Raw genomic sequence first — 11,092 nt, 5'->3', positions numbered from 1 at the left:
TTTTCTATTCTTTTTTTCTATCTTCAAAGGGGAGCAACAGTGGTTACATGCTAAGAAATAGAAAATAGGAATAGTAGGCTGCTTTCTAAGTTGGTAGGAAGTCCTCCACTTTTTGTTTAGAGGACAAGAAAAGTAGCCATTTTTCAAAAGTCCATGGTACGGCCCCCTCTCCAATACCTGATCTTTTTCTCCGAGGTAAATCTCCACACTTTTGAGCTTGGGTATTCTGTAACATATATTTATGTGCACTTTTGTTGTAAGCAAAATCAGGCCCTCCCTCAAGAAGAAAACTTCAGAGAAGGACAGCTGATCACCTTTCTGAGCTTCGAAGACCTGCCATTATTGAGTCAGTACAAACTGTGAATGTAGTCCACCCCATCGTGGGCTCCCCTGCTGGAGCCAAGCACTGGGAACAACCTACACAAGTCTAAGACATGTTTTTGGCTGAAGAGAGATGGTTGCCTGGTTTGCTCAGTCAGAGTCAGACTCGGAGGATGAGCGGAGGCCGATCGATGACGAGATGTCCTGCGGGGGTATGGAGATGTGGGACGCGTCGGGTCGCGCCCATCGAGGCTGCGCGCTGAACTCGTCTCTTCAGGCTCAGAGACTCCTGCCGCCCCTGCAGAGCCCACTGCACCCTACGACCACCACACCAACAACACCCACTGACTACATCTTCAGGGATCGCATCGACACCTCTCTGACAATCCCCGGAGCCTACCACACCCACATCTATCGACAACAGATACCACAGGAACTCCATCCCAACAAGAGCTAGACACTCAGCCTTCGGAAAACCACTCCAGCAGAATCTAAGAGCGTCATGGCATTCGTGAGTAACACGCTCTCTGCTCTAGGGTATTCATGTAAATAAAGTCTCATCTCCGAAGAAACGCTTAACATTCACCAGGTCTACAAACGCGACGGTCGCCGCGAAAAAGGTACACGTTTCTCGATGTTCATCTTCGACACGCTTGCTGATGTTGCGATCGTTTCGCTTTCACAGTTGCTTTTGACAAGATCACGGCCCGGATAAACAAACTGTGCTACGGCCTTGACAATGTCCACGTTGAGCCCATCGAGATGTGAGTTATCTTCCTCCAATCAGCCTGAGCCGCTGCATCGTTAACGCTACCTTCCGTGGTTCAATGACTCAGAACCAAAAAGGTCATCAATGGGGTCTTCAATGGGGTTACTACGGTTGAACTCGACAATCTGGCAGCAGAAACTGCTGCGTACATGACCACCCGTCATCCGGATTATGCCGTCTTAGCTGCAAGGATTGCAATCAGTAATCTTCACAAAGAAACCAAGAAGCTCTTCAGTCAAGTTATCGAAGATCTTTACACTTATGGTCCGTCGGTCGACTTGAATTTGATAGTCTCTCGTTCTGTCTTGTCCATCGTTCTGAAAAAAAAAACTCGCGCTTTGCCTTACTAACACGTGATGGAGGTCTTCTGTTCTGCCATCAGTAAACCCGATCAATGGTCGACCTTCTTCTATGATATCTCAAGAAACTTACGAAGCCGTCCAGGCTAATGCCGAAGCACTTAATAGTGCGGTGATCTATGACCGCGACTTTAACTATAACTACTTTGGCTTCAAGACCCTTGAGCGGTCCTACCTCCTTCGGATCAAAGGTAAAGTTGCCGAACGACCCCAGCACATGCTCATGAGAGTAGCAGTTGGTATCCACGGCATGGATGTCGAAAAAGCAATCAAGACGTACAATTTGATGTCAGAGAAAGTAAGGGTTCCAACCACTACCTCTGATCTAGAATGACTTGTTGCTGACTGGTTTCCAATGTAGTACTTTACACACGCATCACCGACGCTTTTCAATGCCGGAACGCCCCATCCTCAACTATCCTCTTGTTTCTTGGTCGCCAGCAAATCGGACTCGATTGACGGGATTTACGATACCTTGAAGACCTGTGCCATGATCTCAAAGAGTGCGGGCGGAATCGGACTCCACATTAACAACATTCGTGCGACTGGTAGTTATATTTCTGGTACAAATGGCTACTCCAATGGTATTGTACCCATGCTCCGAGTGTTCAACAACGTCAGTCCGATCAATCACTGCAGCAATATTCCAGCACATTTATCTTTGTTTCTTTTTATACACTTTACAGACGGCGCGATATGTCGACCAAGGTGGCAACAAGAGGCCTGGTGCCTTTGCAATCTATCTTGAGCCTTGGCACGCGGATGTGTTTGACTGGTTGGACCTCAGGAAAAATCACGGGAAGGAAGAAAGTAGAGCTCGGGACCTCTTTTATGCACTTTGGATTCCTGATCTTTTTATGTCCCGAGTTGAGAAAGTAAGACCACATCTCTTTTGCGTATGTGACCCTAGCTAAATTTTTCATTGGATCACCAGAACGGAGATTGGCCATTATTTTGTCCTGCTGAAGCTCCCGGCTTGGCGGATGTTTATGGTGAAGAATTCGAAGAGCTTTTTGCAAAGTACGAGAAAGAAAACCGGGCTAAGAAGGTCGTCAAAGCCCAAAAGCTTTGGTACGCGATTTTGGAAGCTCAAACAGAGACTGGTAACCCTTTCATGTTATACAAAGATGCTGCCAATAGTGAGTTTCCCTTCACCCCACACAAGGCTCATTGAGAGTAGCACGTGGTTAACTTACTGGCGGTCATGTGTTCCTTAGAAAAATCGAACCAGAAGAACCTTGGAACGATCAAATCGTCCAACCTTTGCACCGAGATAATCGAATACTCTGCCCCCGACGAAGTGGCTGTTTGCAACTTAGCCTCCATCGCCTTGCCCACTTACATCGTTGATGGCAAATACGACTTCCACAAACTTCATGAGGTCACCAAGGAGGTCACGTACAATCTGAATAAAATCATCGATGTCAATTACTACCCGGTGCCGGAGGCGAAGAAGTCGAACATGAGACACCGTCCGATAGGTATCGGAGTACAAGGACTCGCGGATGCCTTCCAAATCCTCAAGCTACCCTTCGAATCACCAGAAGCCAAAAAGCTCAATACTCAAATCTTCGAAACTCTCTATCACGCATCGTTAGAGGCCTCCAACGAGTTGGCGATCAAAGAGGGCCCTTATGAGACCTTCCCCGGCTCTCCCGCAAGTCAAGGGATTCTCCAATTCGACATGTGGAATGTGAAGCCTTCAGATTTGTGGGAGTGGGATAGCTTGAAAGAAAAGGTTAAGTCCACCGGTATCAGGAACTCTCTTCTACTCGCGCCCATGCCGACTGCCTCGACGAGCCAAATCTTGGGCTTTAACGAGTGCTTTGAACCTTACACCTCGTAAGTACAACGCTGGTATTAAATGCTTATGTGGAACGCCCTTTTCTAACGTCGATTTACTTTGAAACAGGAATATTTACACAAGGAGAGTGTTAGCGGGAGAATTCCAGATCGTTAACCCATGGTTGCTGAAAGAGCTCGTTGAGATGGGACTGTGGGACGACGAGATGAAAAACAGGATCATCGCTCATCAAGGGTCGATCCAAAATATTCCCAACATTCCTGTCGAGATGAAGGCCGTCTACAAAACTGTTTGGGAAATCAGTCAAAAGGTATGTCTGGTCCAGCCCCCATCCGTTCAACCGGCCCCAGGGTGCTAACGACCTGTGTGCCTTGGGTAGGTTATCCTCGACATGGCTGCAGATCGAGGAGCGTTCATTGACCAATCCCAGTCGCTCAACATCCATCTGCAAGCCCCAACCTTCGGACAGCTAACATCAGTAAGTCAGCTGGTTCGCTCCGTCTACCTCCATTCGAGTCATGTACTAAGCCTATTTGGTATTCTTGGCAGATGCACTTCTACGCTTGGAAGAAAGGCTTGAAGACAGGAATGTACTATCTTCGGACCCGAGCTGCTGCCAACGCGATTCAATTCACGGTAGATAAGAAGCTGCAGGATGAAGCCAAGGCGGCTAACAAGGCTGCGACGCTGGTTAGCTCGAGTGGCAGTCTGCTCCCGCCTTCGGGATCGACTAAGAGCTTGAAACCGTTGAACGACATCTCGAACACCAAACCTATCGCCCCGGCTTCCGGCCCAACCGATGCCCCGCCAAACTCAGCGGCCGCGAGACCCGTCGGCGGTATCTCTCCCACCGGAGTAAGCTCGACTAAATCGGCTGACGAGGGCCCGGTTAGCTTCGAGGAAGCTAAGAGAAGGGCAGAGGAACGAGAATTAGAACAAGCTAAATTGATGTGCTCCTTGGAGAATCCGGGCGCTTGTACAATGTGCAGTGGATAGAGCAACCTCTAGTCTTTGCTTGAACCAAATTATCATTTGACTGGTTTCTTCTTCTTTCTAATCAAAGCTACGATGTATACTCACATGTTCCTGACGGCGACTTTTTGCCCATTTCTCATCATTATTTTTTCAATCCCCTTGATTCAAATCCTCTCTCAATTGTTACTGACAAGTAGTTTGGAGCATAGATACATTGACATGCTTTCCCTTTTCTTCTATATATTCTTATTTTACTTTTGTAATAACAACAATCTTCAGGAAGCTCCCTCCTCACCAAGCCACTTGAACCGGTCGATATTCTTTTTCCCTGTTAGCGGAATTTGTCTGCGTGTGTATATATGTGTGTCCGTGTAGAATATATGAAGTGATTACTTCAGTTCACTGCAAAGTTTTTCAGCTTAGTAAACTTGAATTGTTTGGGGATGGTAGGGCCAAAAACGCTAGCTTTAATAAACGTTGTGCGCACATCGAAAAGTCTGATCAAATGCTTCCAGCTGAGATACATACAACGGAACAACGATTAGGCCCTAAATGACGCACTACACATACGTAAAGAACTAATATTTTGAGCCCTTCTTCCACCGTTTTTATTCCAGTTTCATGGATCGACGATTTGACCCGTGGAAGGCCGAACTTGGAATGTGCATCCCTCGAAACAAGATCAATAACATTCCTGATGGCGAAGGGGGGTGGAGGCCCGATTAAAATCCATCTCTTTCGAGGCCTTTCTCAAGGACTGACTCGAGCTTCCATCTCTTCCTAGCTCATAGCACTGGGGCCATGAATTACCCAATTTGCATATCGCACTTGGCTTCGTCACATCTGAACTGGATGCTCAACATGAAGCTTCCAATTCTAGCCACTCCGGTCTCCTCAGGCTCTGGCACTGAGCTTGCACAAACTGCGGCCTTGGAAATTGGAAGCAACATGGGTAATACTCCCTGCGAGACAATATCTTGCTCTCTTCTCGAGTGCAGATGGTGGGACATTCCTGGTAAAAATGAAATGTGTCTGCAGCATTTCAATGCTAATGCAACCGTTGGGCGCAGAATTCCTGGTGGATTCTGCCAGATATATCAATGGCGCTCCTGAGTCCCATTTCTGCTGTACCGAGACAGTCTGGAGAATCATGCTCCGCACATCACCCAGAGCGAGCCCAGAGCGAGAGGAATTAAGAGCTGGTTCGTCCTCATCGTCGTTATCCGAGCCTCTTTTAGAAGTGCACAAGAAACCGGCTCAACTGGTTTTCGTGCTTGACGTTGGTTGGACATGATCCCTGAAGATGACACGAAAGTCGCCAAACAATAATCTGGACCGGCACCGGTCCAGATGCCGGTGGTGTAACAGTAACTGTCCCAGTGGTATAACAGTACTGTCCAGACACGGTGGCCGGAGCAGTGGTCGGACAGTGTTCCATGCCCGTCTCTGTGCACTGCGTCCGGAGCGCAGGACCGGCTAGACAGCGCATGCCCGGCAGCCAGTATGGCCGGCGGTGGGTAAGCTCGAAAGAAGAAGGATCAAGGTAGTTTGACCTCTCCGGAGGACTCGGAGAGACAACCCGCGGAAACGAGCCAGCCGCCCTTCGCGATGCTCCTCGGAGGCTGTTAACGGTGAACCGCTGTCGACCACCACGTCAAAAGGGGCGGACGGACCAGGACTCCCTGTGCTGCTTGGAACATCACTAGGCTGGCCTGGTGATGTATCCAGGGATTTCGACATAGCACTTGGGTTATGGACATCGTGCCTCGCACCGACCAGCCCTGGTTTGGCATGATTTAATGCCGATCATCAAGTATGGTTCATTCTCTATCTTCCTACTAGCCATTGAGGATGTCTGCAGCTTCGGTGCCTCCCTCTCATACTGGCCTTATAAACTGATCCAACCTTAAAAGAAGTTCCACCAACACTTCAAACGGTGAAAATACATCGACTTCATCAATCTCAGTTCCATTCAGCAATTCAAAATCCCGTCCAGTCTCTTATCCCTCAGGCCTGGTCTTCTGGCCATCACTCTTCCCTCGCCAATATCTTCGTGTCCCGTCCCAACGCGTCCAATTCGCCTGCGTCGAACCGCAATCCTTTTCCCTTAGCAGCGTTGCCTGCCCAATCACAACCAACAACTCGATTGCAGGACTTTCTTCAATATGTCTACCGCCGAGAGACTCTCGCCCCCACGCCAGCGCAAATCAGAACCGTCCAGGCCGTCTGCGGCGCAAGCCTTGGGGGATCTGAAAAAGGACGCGCGATCCCGGGGTCAAAAAGAAGATCCAAGACGAGTAGGACCATGGAAACTTGGAAAGACGATCGGAAAAGGATTCTCTGGCCGCGTTAAAATTGCCAAGCATACCGTCACCGGCCATCCAGCAGCAGTCAAGATCGTGCCCAGACATCTGATTCCCAACAGCCGTATGAGTATCAATCAAGCGGGTGCTCACGCCGACAAGAGACTTCTTGGGATTGAGAGAGAGATTGTGATCATGAAGCTGATAGATCACCCGAATGTCATGAGGCTATATGATGTTTATGAAAATTCGCACGAAATGTAAGGCCCGGTTTTATTATGCCTTATGACCGTTGGAATCTGTGCGGCCCAACTAATTACCTCGATGCATCTCCAGATACCTTGTCATGGAATTCGTGGAAGGTGGAGAGCTGTTCGAGTTTCTGGTCAGCCGTGGTCGACTTTCTGAAGACGAAGCACTCAACTACTTCCAACAGATAATCCGTGGCGTTGATTATTGTCACCGGTTCAACATCTGCCACCGAGACTTGAAACCAGAGAATCTGGTGCGCAAGCTTTCAAGTAATCTTATCGCCTGACGGCCCAACCCCCACTGACTGAGGCTTCTTGGAGACAGCTTCTCGACAAAGCTAATAATATCAAGATAGCCGATTTCGGCATGGCGGCTTGGGAAGCGTCTGGGAAATTGCTCGAAACCTCATGTGGATCGCCGCATTATGCTTCTCCTGAAATCGTTGCTGGAATCAATTACCACGGCTCTTCCTCGGACATTTGGTCATGTGGCGTCATCTTATTCGCCTTGCTCACGGGCCGACTTCCTTTCGATGATGAAAATGTCAGCGACCTGTTGACAAAAGTAAGAATCGGGGTTTTCAACATGCCGGCAGATATATCTCCAGCCGTTCAAGACTTGATACGGAGGATGCTGATCGTAGATCCTACCAAACGTCTTACGGTCAGTTCACTCCGGAGCCTCCGTCTGTTCACCCTCACGATAATTACCGGCACATCACTGACATGACCCGCCTCCACCACCATTGGTCTGATGTGAAACTAGATGGAAGAAATACAGTCACATCCATGGTTTACACGCATCCAGCCCAAAACCCAGCCCTCGCACATCATCGCTCCTACTCGAGATCAAATGTGTAAATCATTCGGTCGTCCAGAAGAACTAGACCCAGACATAGTCTCCAATTTGCAAACTCTGTGGGGTGGTGCAGAAAAAACATTGATAGTGGAAGCTCTCGTATCGAGCGAGTGAGTTGTGTAGCGGTCCTTCCAAAAATTTCTTCCACAGGGGGCTCAACGTTGACTGAAGCGCTTACTCTCCTCCTCAGGCAATCCTGGGAGAAGGTTTTCTACTTTCTTCTAGAAAAATACAAACAGCACCACTTGGATAACTTTGGTGATGACGCGGTTGAGTTCTCCCCTTCGGTAGCAGCGCCAGCCGGCGGTAGATCGAAATCCAAGAAGCCTCCTCGGGAGCATATTGTTAGGACGGGTGCAGGTGCAGTTCGCAGTCGCTCCAGACAATCCATTGCCAGTTTGAATCGCCGCTCTGTCACCCCACGAGTCGGATCAAATGGCACTTCTCATCTTGTTGCTACTCGCCCCGCTCCTTCGACTCCAGGGACAGCTGCAAAGGGGATCGAGACCGTTGAGAATGGCGAAAGAGCAGGATCAGTACCCCCGCACAACATCCCGGCACCCAATGAGCGAGCCGGTCCAAATCCGACGACGCCCAGAAGTCTTAGGCCACAGCCCGAAGGTCCTCTTTCCAACCAGCAGCCTTATTCCGCTATAAAAGCCAGTCAGAACCCTTCCTCAACACCAAAGAGAGGCCCTGATCAAGGCGTAGCATCTGCTGTCCCCCGAATTCTTTTACAGAAGGCCACTCCATCACCCGCTCATCGGAAGCAACGTAACTCAGTGGATGTAAAACCAGACTCTTTCAGCCCGAAAAACAGTTTTACCCCTTCACCTAGCCCCAAGCCAGTTACGTCTCCCACAGCTTCCATAAGAATACCGCAAACCGAAGACCCGGCGATGCGACGGTTCTTTCATGATATCGTGGATCAACTTCAAACTATGTCGAATCGTTCTCCCAACCTACACGAAGGAGCTCTCGGAGGTTCTGCGCCCACCTCGCCGTACCTGGACTCAGATGGATTTGACTCGTGCTCAGGAGCGAATCAATTTGAAGATGCCGAAGAAATTGACTCGGCAGGATTCGAGAGTTACGAGCAAGAGAACTCCTCTAGTGGATCTCTTTCCTATTCGCAGCGTAAACCTGATGGTAAACGGTCATCAGGTTTTGTCCTGGTGGATGACTCTTCCCGAATTCCCAGTGCCGTCAATCAGAATTCACGGATTCAGAAACTCTCGATCCTTAGACCCCATCGTAATCCGGGATCTCGCGCTCAAACACGTGCTATAGCCAAGCAACAAGATATGTCCGCGTGGAATACCGAGCAAGAATCTGAAGACATCCACAACCTTCACGAGAAGACGTCCACCCGCGGCGTGTCCTCGTCTCAAAGGTCCAAGAAAAGTGCCAATTTTCCTGGCAACAAGGAGAATTCACGTCTGTCTACTTATCGACATGCACCCCAGCCCAAAGTCAACAAGGGCAAAGGTAAAGCGGCGATGGGATTAACAATTCAACCTACCGCTCACTACTCTCCTGGCTTCGATCATTCGAGTGAGGGAAGCCGTAAATCTAGCCGATCAAGCCGCCGAAGTAAAGGTGGTGAGCATCACAACCATATGTGGAAGCATGAAACAAACACGTTTTTCTTCGACTCAATACAACCTCCATTCTTGTGTTCTAGGCTCTCCGTCACCACTTTCCCCTGCTTCGTCGGCATTCACTGATGACGCTGGACTCATGAGTCCCAAAGTCTCTTGGTTCACCAATCTATTCTCATGGAAACAGGCGGTCAGTCTGACGTTTTTTTTAACGAATTTGGGAGCTTTTAAAGATTGTAAGATGCTGAGATGAAAAACACCTGAATGAGCCTTAGAACTATCGCTTGATGTCACTCGAAAGCTGTGAAGATAGTAGGGTTGAAGCCAAGAGTCTGCTCGAGGATCTAGGTTGTCTCGTCCTACTGGAAAGATCTGAGGTCGGGGAAGTTCTAAAGTGCCAATTTGAAGATCGTATGCCACCTCATGACATTATAGCATTTGGCAGAACGTTTCTAACGGTTTTATACATGGTATCTCTAGATTCTGGAGGCTCGCTGCGACCAGTGAAATTCAAGGTGGAGTTCGTCCGGCAAAGCGGCTCAACTCCTGAAATCCAAACCATTTCAGGAACAACCCACTTCGCGCCGAAAAGTCCGTTGGTGTACCAGACATGTATGTCCTTGACCATCGAAAAAGGAAGTGCGCCTTCATTCAAGTCGATTTGCAATGCTCTGAGGAAGGTCTGGGAGTAAGCACTGGTCTCGCTTGCCCATATATATGCACCCATGGAGCTTTGGCTAACCCCTATGGCACTCTTTCTTCGTCACAGTTTGGACTTGCCTAATCATCAACCTGTGGGGTTGGGTGTTTGTATGCAGCCTCAGCATAGCGTATCGCCTACCCCGAACGCATCTGGGTCCAGGGCAAGGGGCCATTACTGAGCTCAGAATTGAGGGAGTTATGATCCCCATTCGTCGGATGGTTCGATTTGCTATCATGATCTAACACTCCCGTCCTCTCAATCGCAGTATCTACTATCGACATCCCTAATAATCCTCTGCCGTCATTTCAGCTTTAATTTCGGATCTCAATAAGCTCAAGAGAGTGTGGTTGTGTAATTTTCGTTGCTGTTTGAAGTAATTGCAAGTGCTGTATCTGTCTCCTCTTCTAAAAATCATGATTTGTTGCGTTTGTCTACTTCTTATTCCAGCAACTTAACAAGTGGGAAGTAAAGAAAAAAAAGAAAAACTATTTAGTAGCTAGCAGCAAAAACCAAGGACGAAATGATAAAAGGTTTTTGAAAATGGAATACCAATTGTCAAAAGCAAAATAAAGTGACAGGCCGGGGTCAATACTGGGTGCATTCAAGGCGAACAAGTTCAAGCCTGCTCTATAGAGCGCTTTTCTTCCTGTAAGCCTTGCATGTTCAAATTCAAAGCACATTGTCAAGTATCAATTCGGGGATGCATGAGGCACAGTTACATATTTATTTAGAAAAATCCCCCCGACAGGGTTTGGCTCGGCCAACCAACAAGGCAATATGGCAAAAGATGAACTACGAAACCAACGGGCCAGTCAATCTTTTAATGCTATACTGACCCTTCCCGGCTGCATTTTCCCTGGAGCCCTCCCCATTACTTTCAGACCACTGGACCCGAAATCCAGGCTTTCTCCATTTTCAAGGTCTTCCAACGGTTTGCGGAGAAATATGCAGCTGTGATGTGCCAGTTCAAGATGATGATGGTGTTGTCCATTTTTGATCACATGCCTCCACGCCACTGCCGGCAGGAAGCCAAGCATGGGCTGTGAAGCAATGAACAAGAGTATATATTTACTTGTAGAAACAGCCAGCAGTGGAGCCCTGAGGCCGAGCCGAGCGATGGGCTGAAGATCAAGCTGGTGTTCGTCCG

At 48.6% G+C, this 11,092-nt stretch overlaps 3 protein-coding genes across 3 annotated transcripts; all 3 read left to right on the top strand.

Moving 5' to 3' along the window:
• Positions 1–454: 454 nt before the first annotated feature.
• On the top strand, positions 455–778 carry PtA15_6A40 (uncharacterized protein; the record flags this gene model as incomplete). The annotated part of the gene is made up of 1 exon (XM_053170112.1): positions 455–778. The coding sequence occupies one exon, from the start codon at positions 455–457 to the stop codon at positions 776–778; it is 324 nt and encodes a 107-aa protein (XP_053020967.1).
• Positions 779–823: 45 nt separating this feature from the next.
• PtA15_6A39 (uncharacterized protein) lies at positions 824–4,249 on the top strand (the record flags this gene model as incomplete). The annotated part of the gene is made up of 12 exons (XM_053170100.1): positions 824–832; positions 911–941; positions 1,007–1,085; positions 1,158–1,354; positions 1,473–1,747; positions 1,811–2,065; positions 2,136–2,324; positions 2,384–2,588; positions 2,667–3,291; positions 3,362–3,563; positions 3,633–3,731; positions 3,803–4,249. 12 exons carry the CDS (start codon positions 824–826, stop codon positions 4,247–4,249), a joined length of 2,613 nt encoding a protein of 870 aa, XP_053020966.1.
• Positions 4,250–6,393: 2,144 nt separating this feature from the next.
• On the top strand, positions 6,394–10,123 carry PtA15_6A38 (uncharacterized protein; the record flags this gene model as incomplete). The annotated part of the gene is made up of 9 exons (XM_053170089.1): positions 6,394–6,791; positions 6,868–7,036; positions 7,108–7,446; positions 7,549–7,751; positions 7,832–9,243; positions 9,326–9,432; positions 9,518–9,653; positions 9,723–9,930; positions 10,012–10,123. 9 exons carry the CDS (start codon positions 6,394–6,396, stop codon positions 10,121–10,123), a joined length of 3,084 nt encoding a protein of 1,027 aa, XP_053020965.1.
• Positions 10,124–11,092: the final 969 nt, after the last annotated feature.

This window comes from Puccinia triticina, chromosome 6A (assembly GCF_026914185.1).
Source record: "Puccinia triticina chromosome 6A, complete sequence".
NCBI lineage: Eukaryota > Fungi > Basidiomycota > Pucciniomycetes > Pucciniales > Pucciniaceae > Puccinia > Puccinia triticina.
This window is presented reverse-complemented; position numbering and strand designations above follow the sequence as displayed.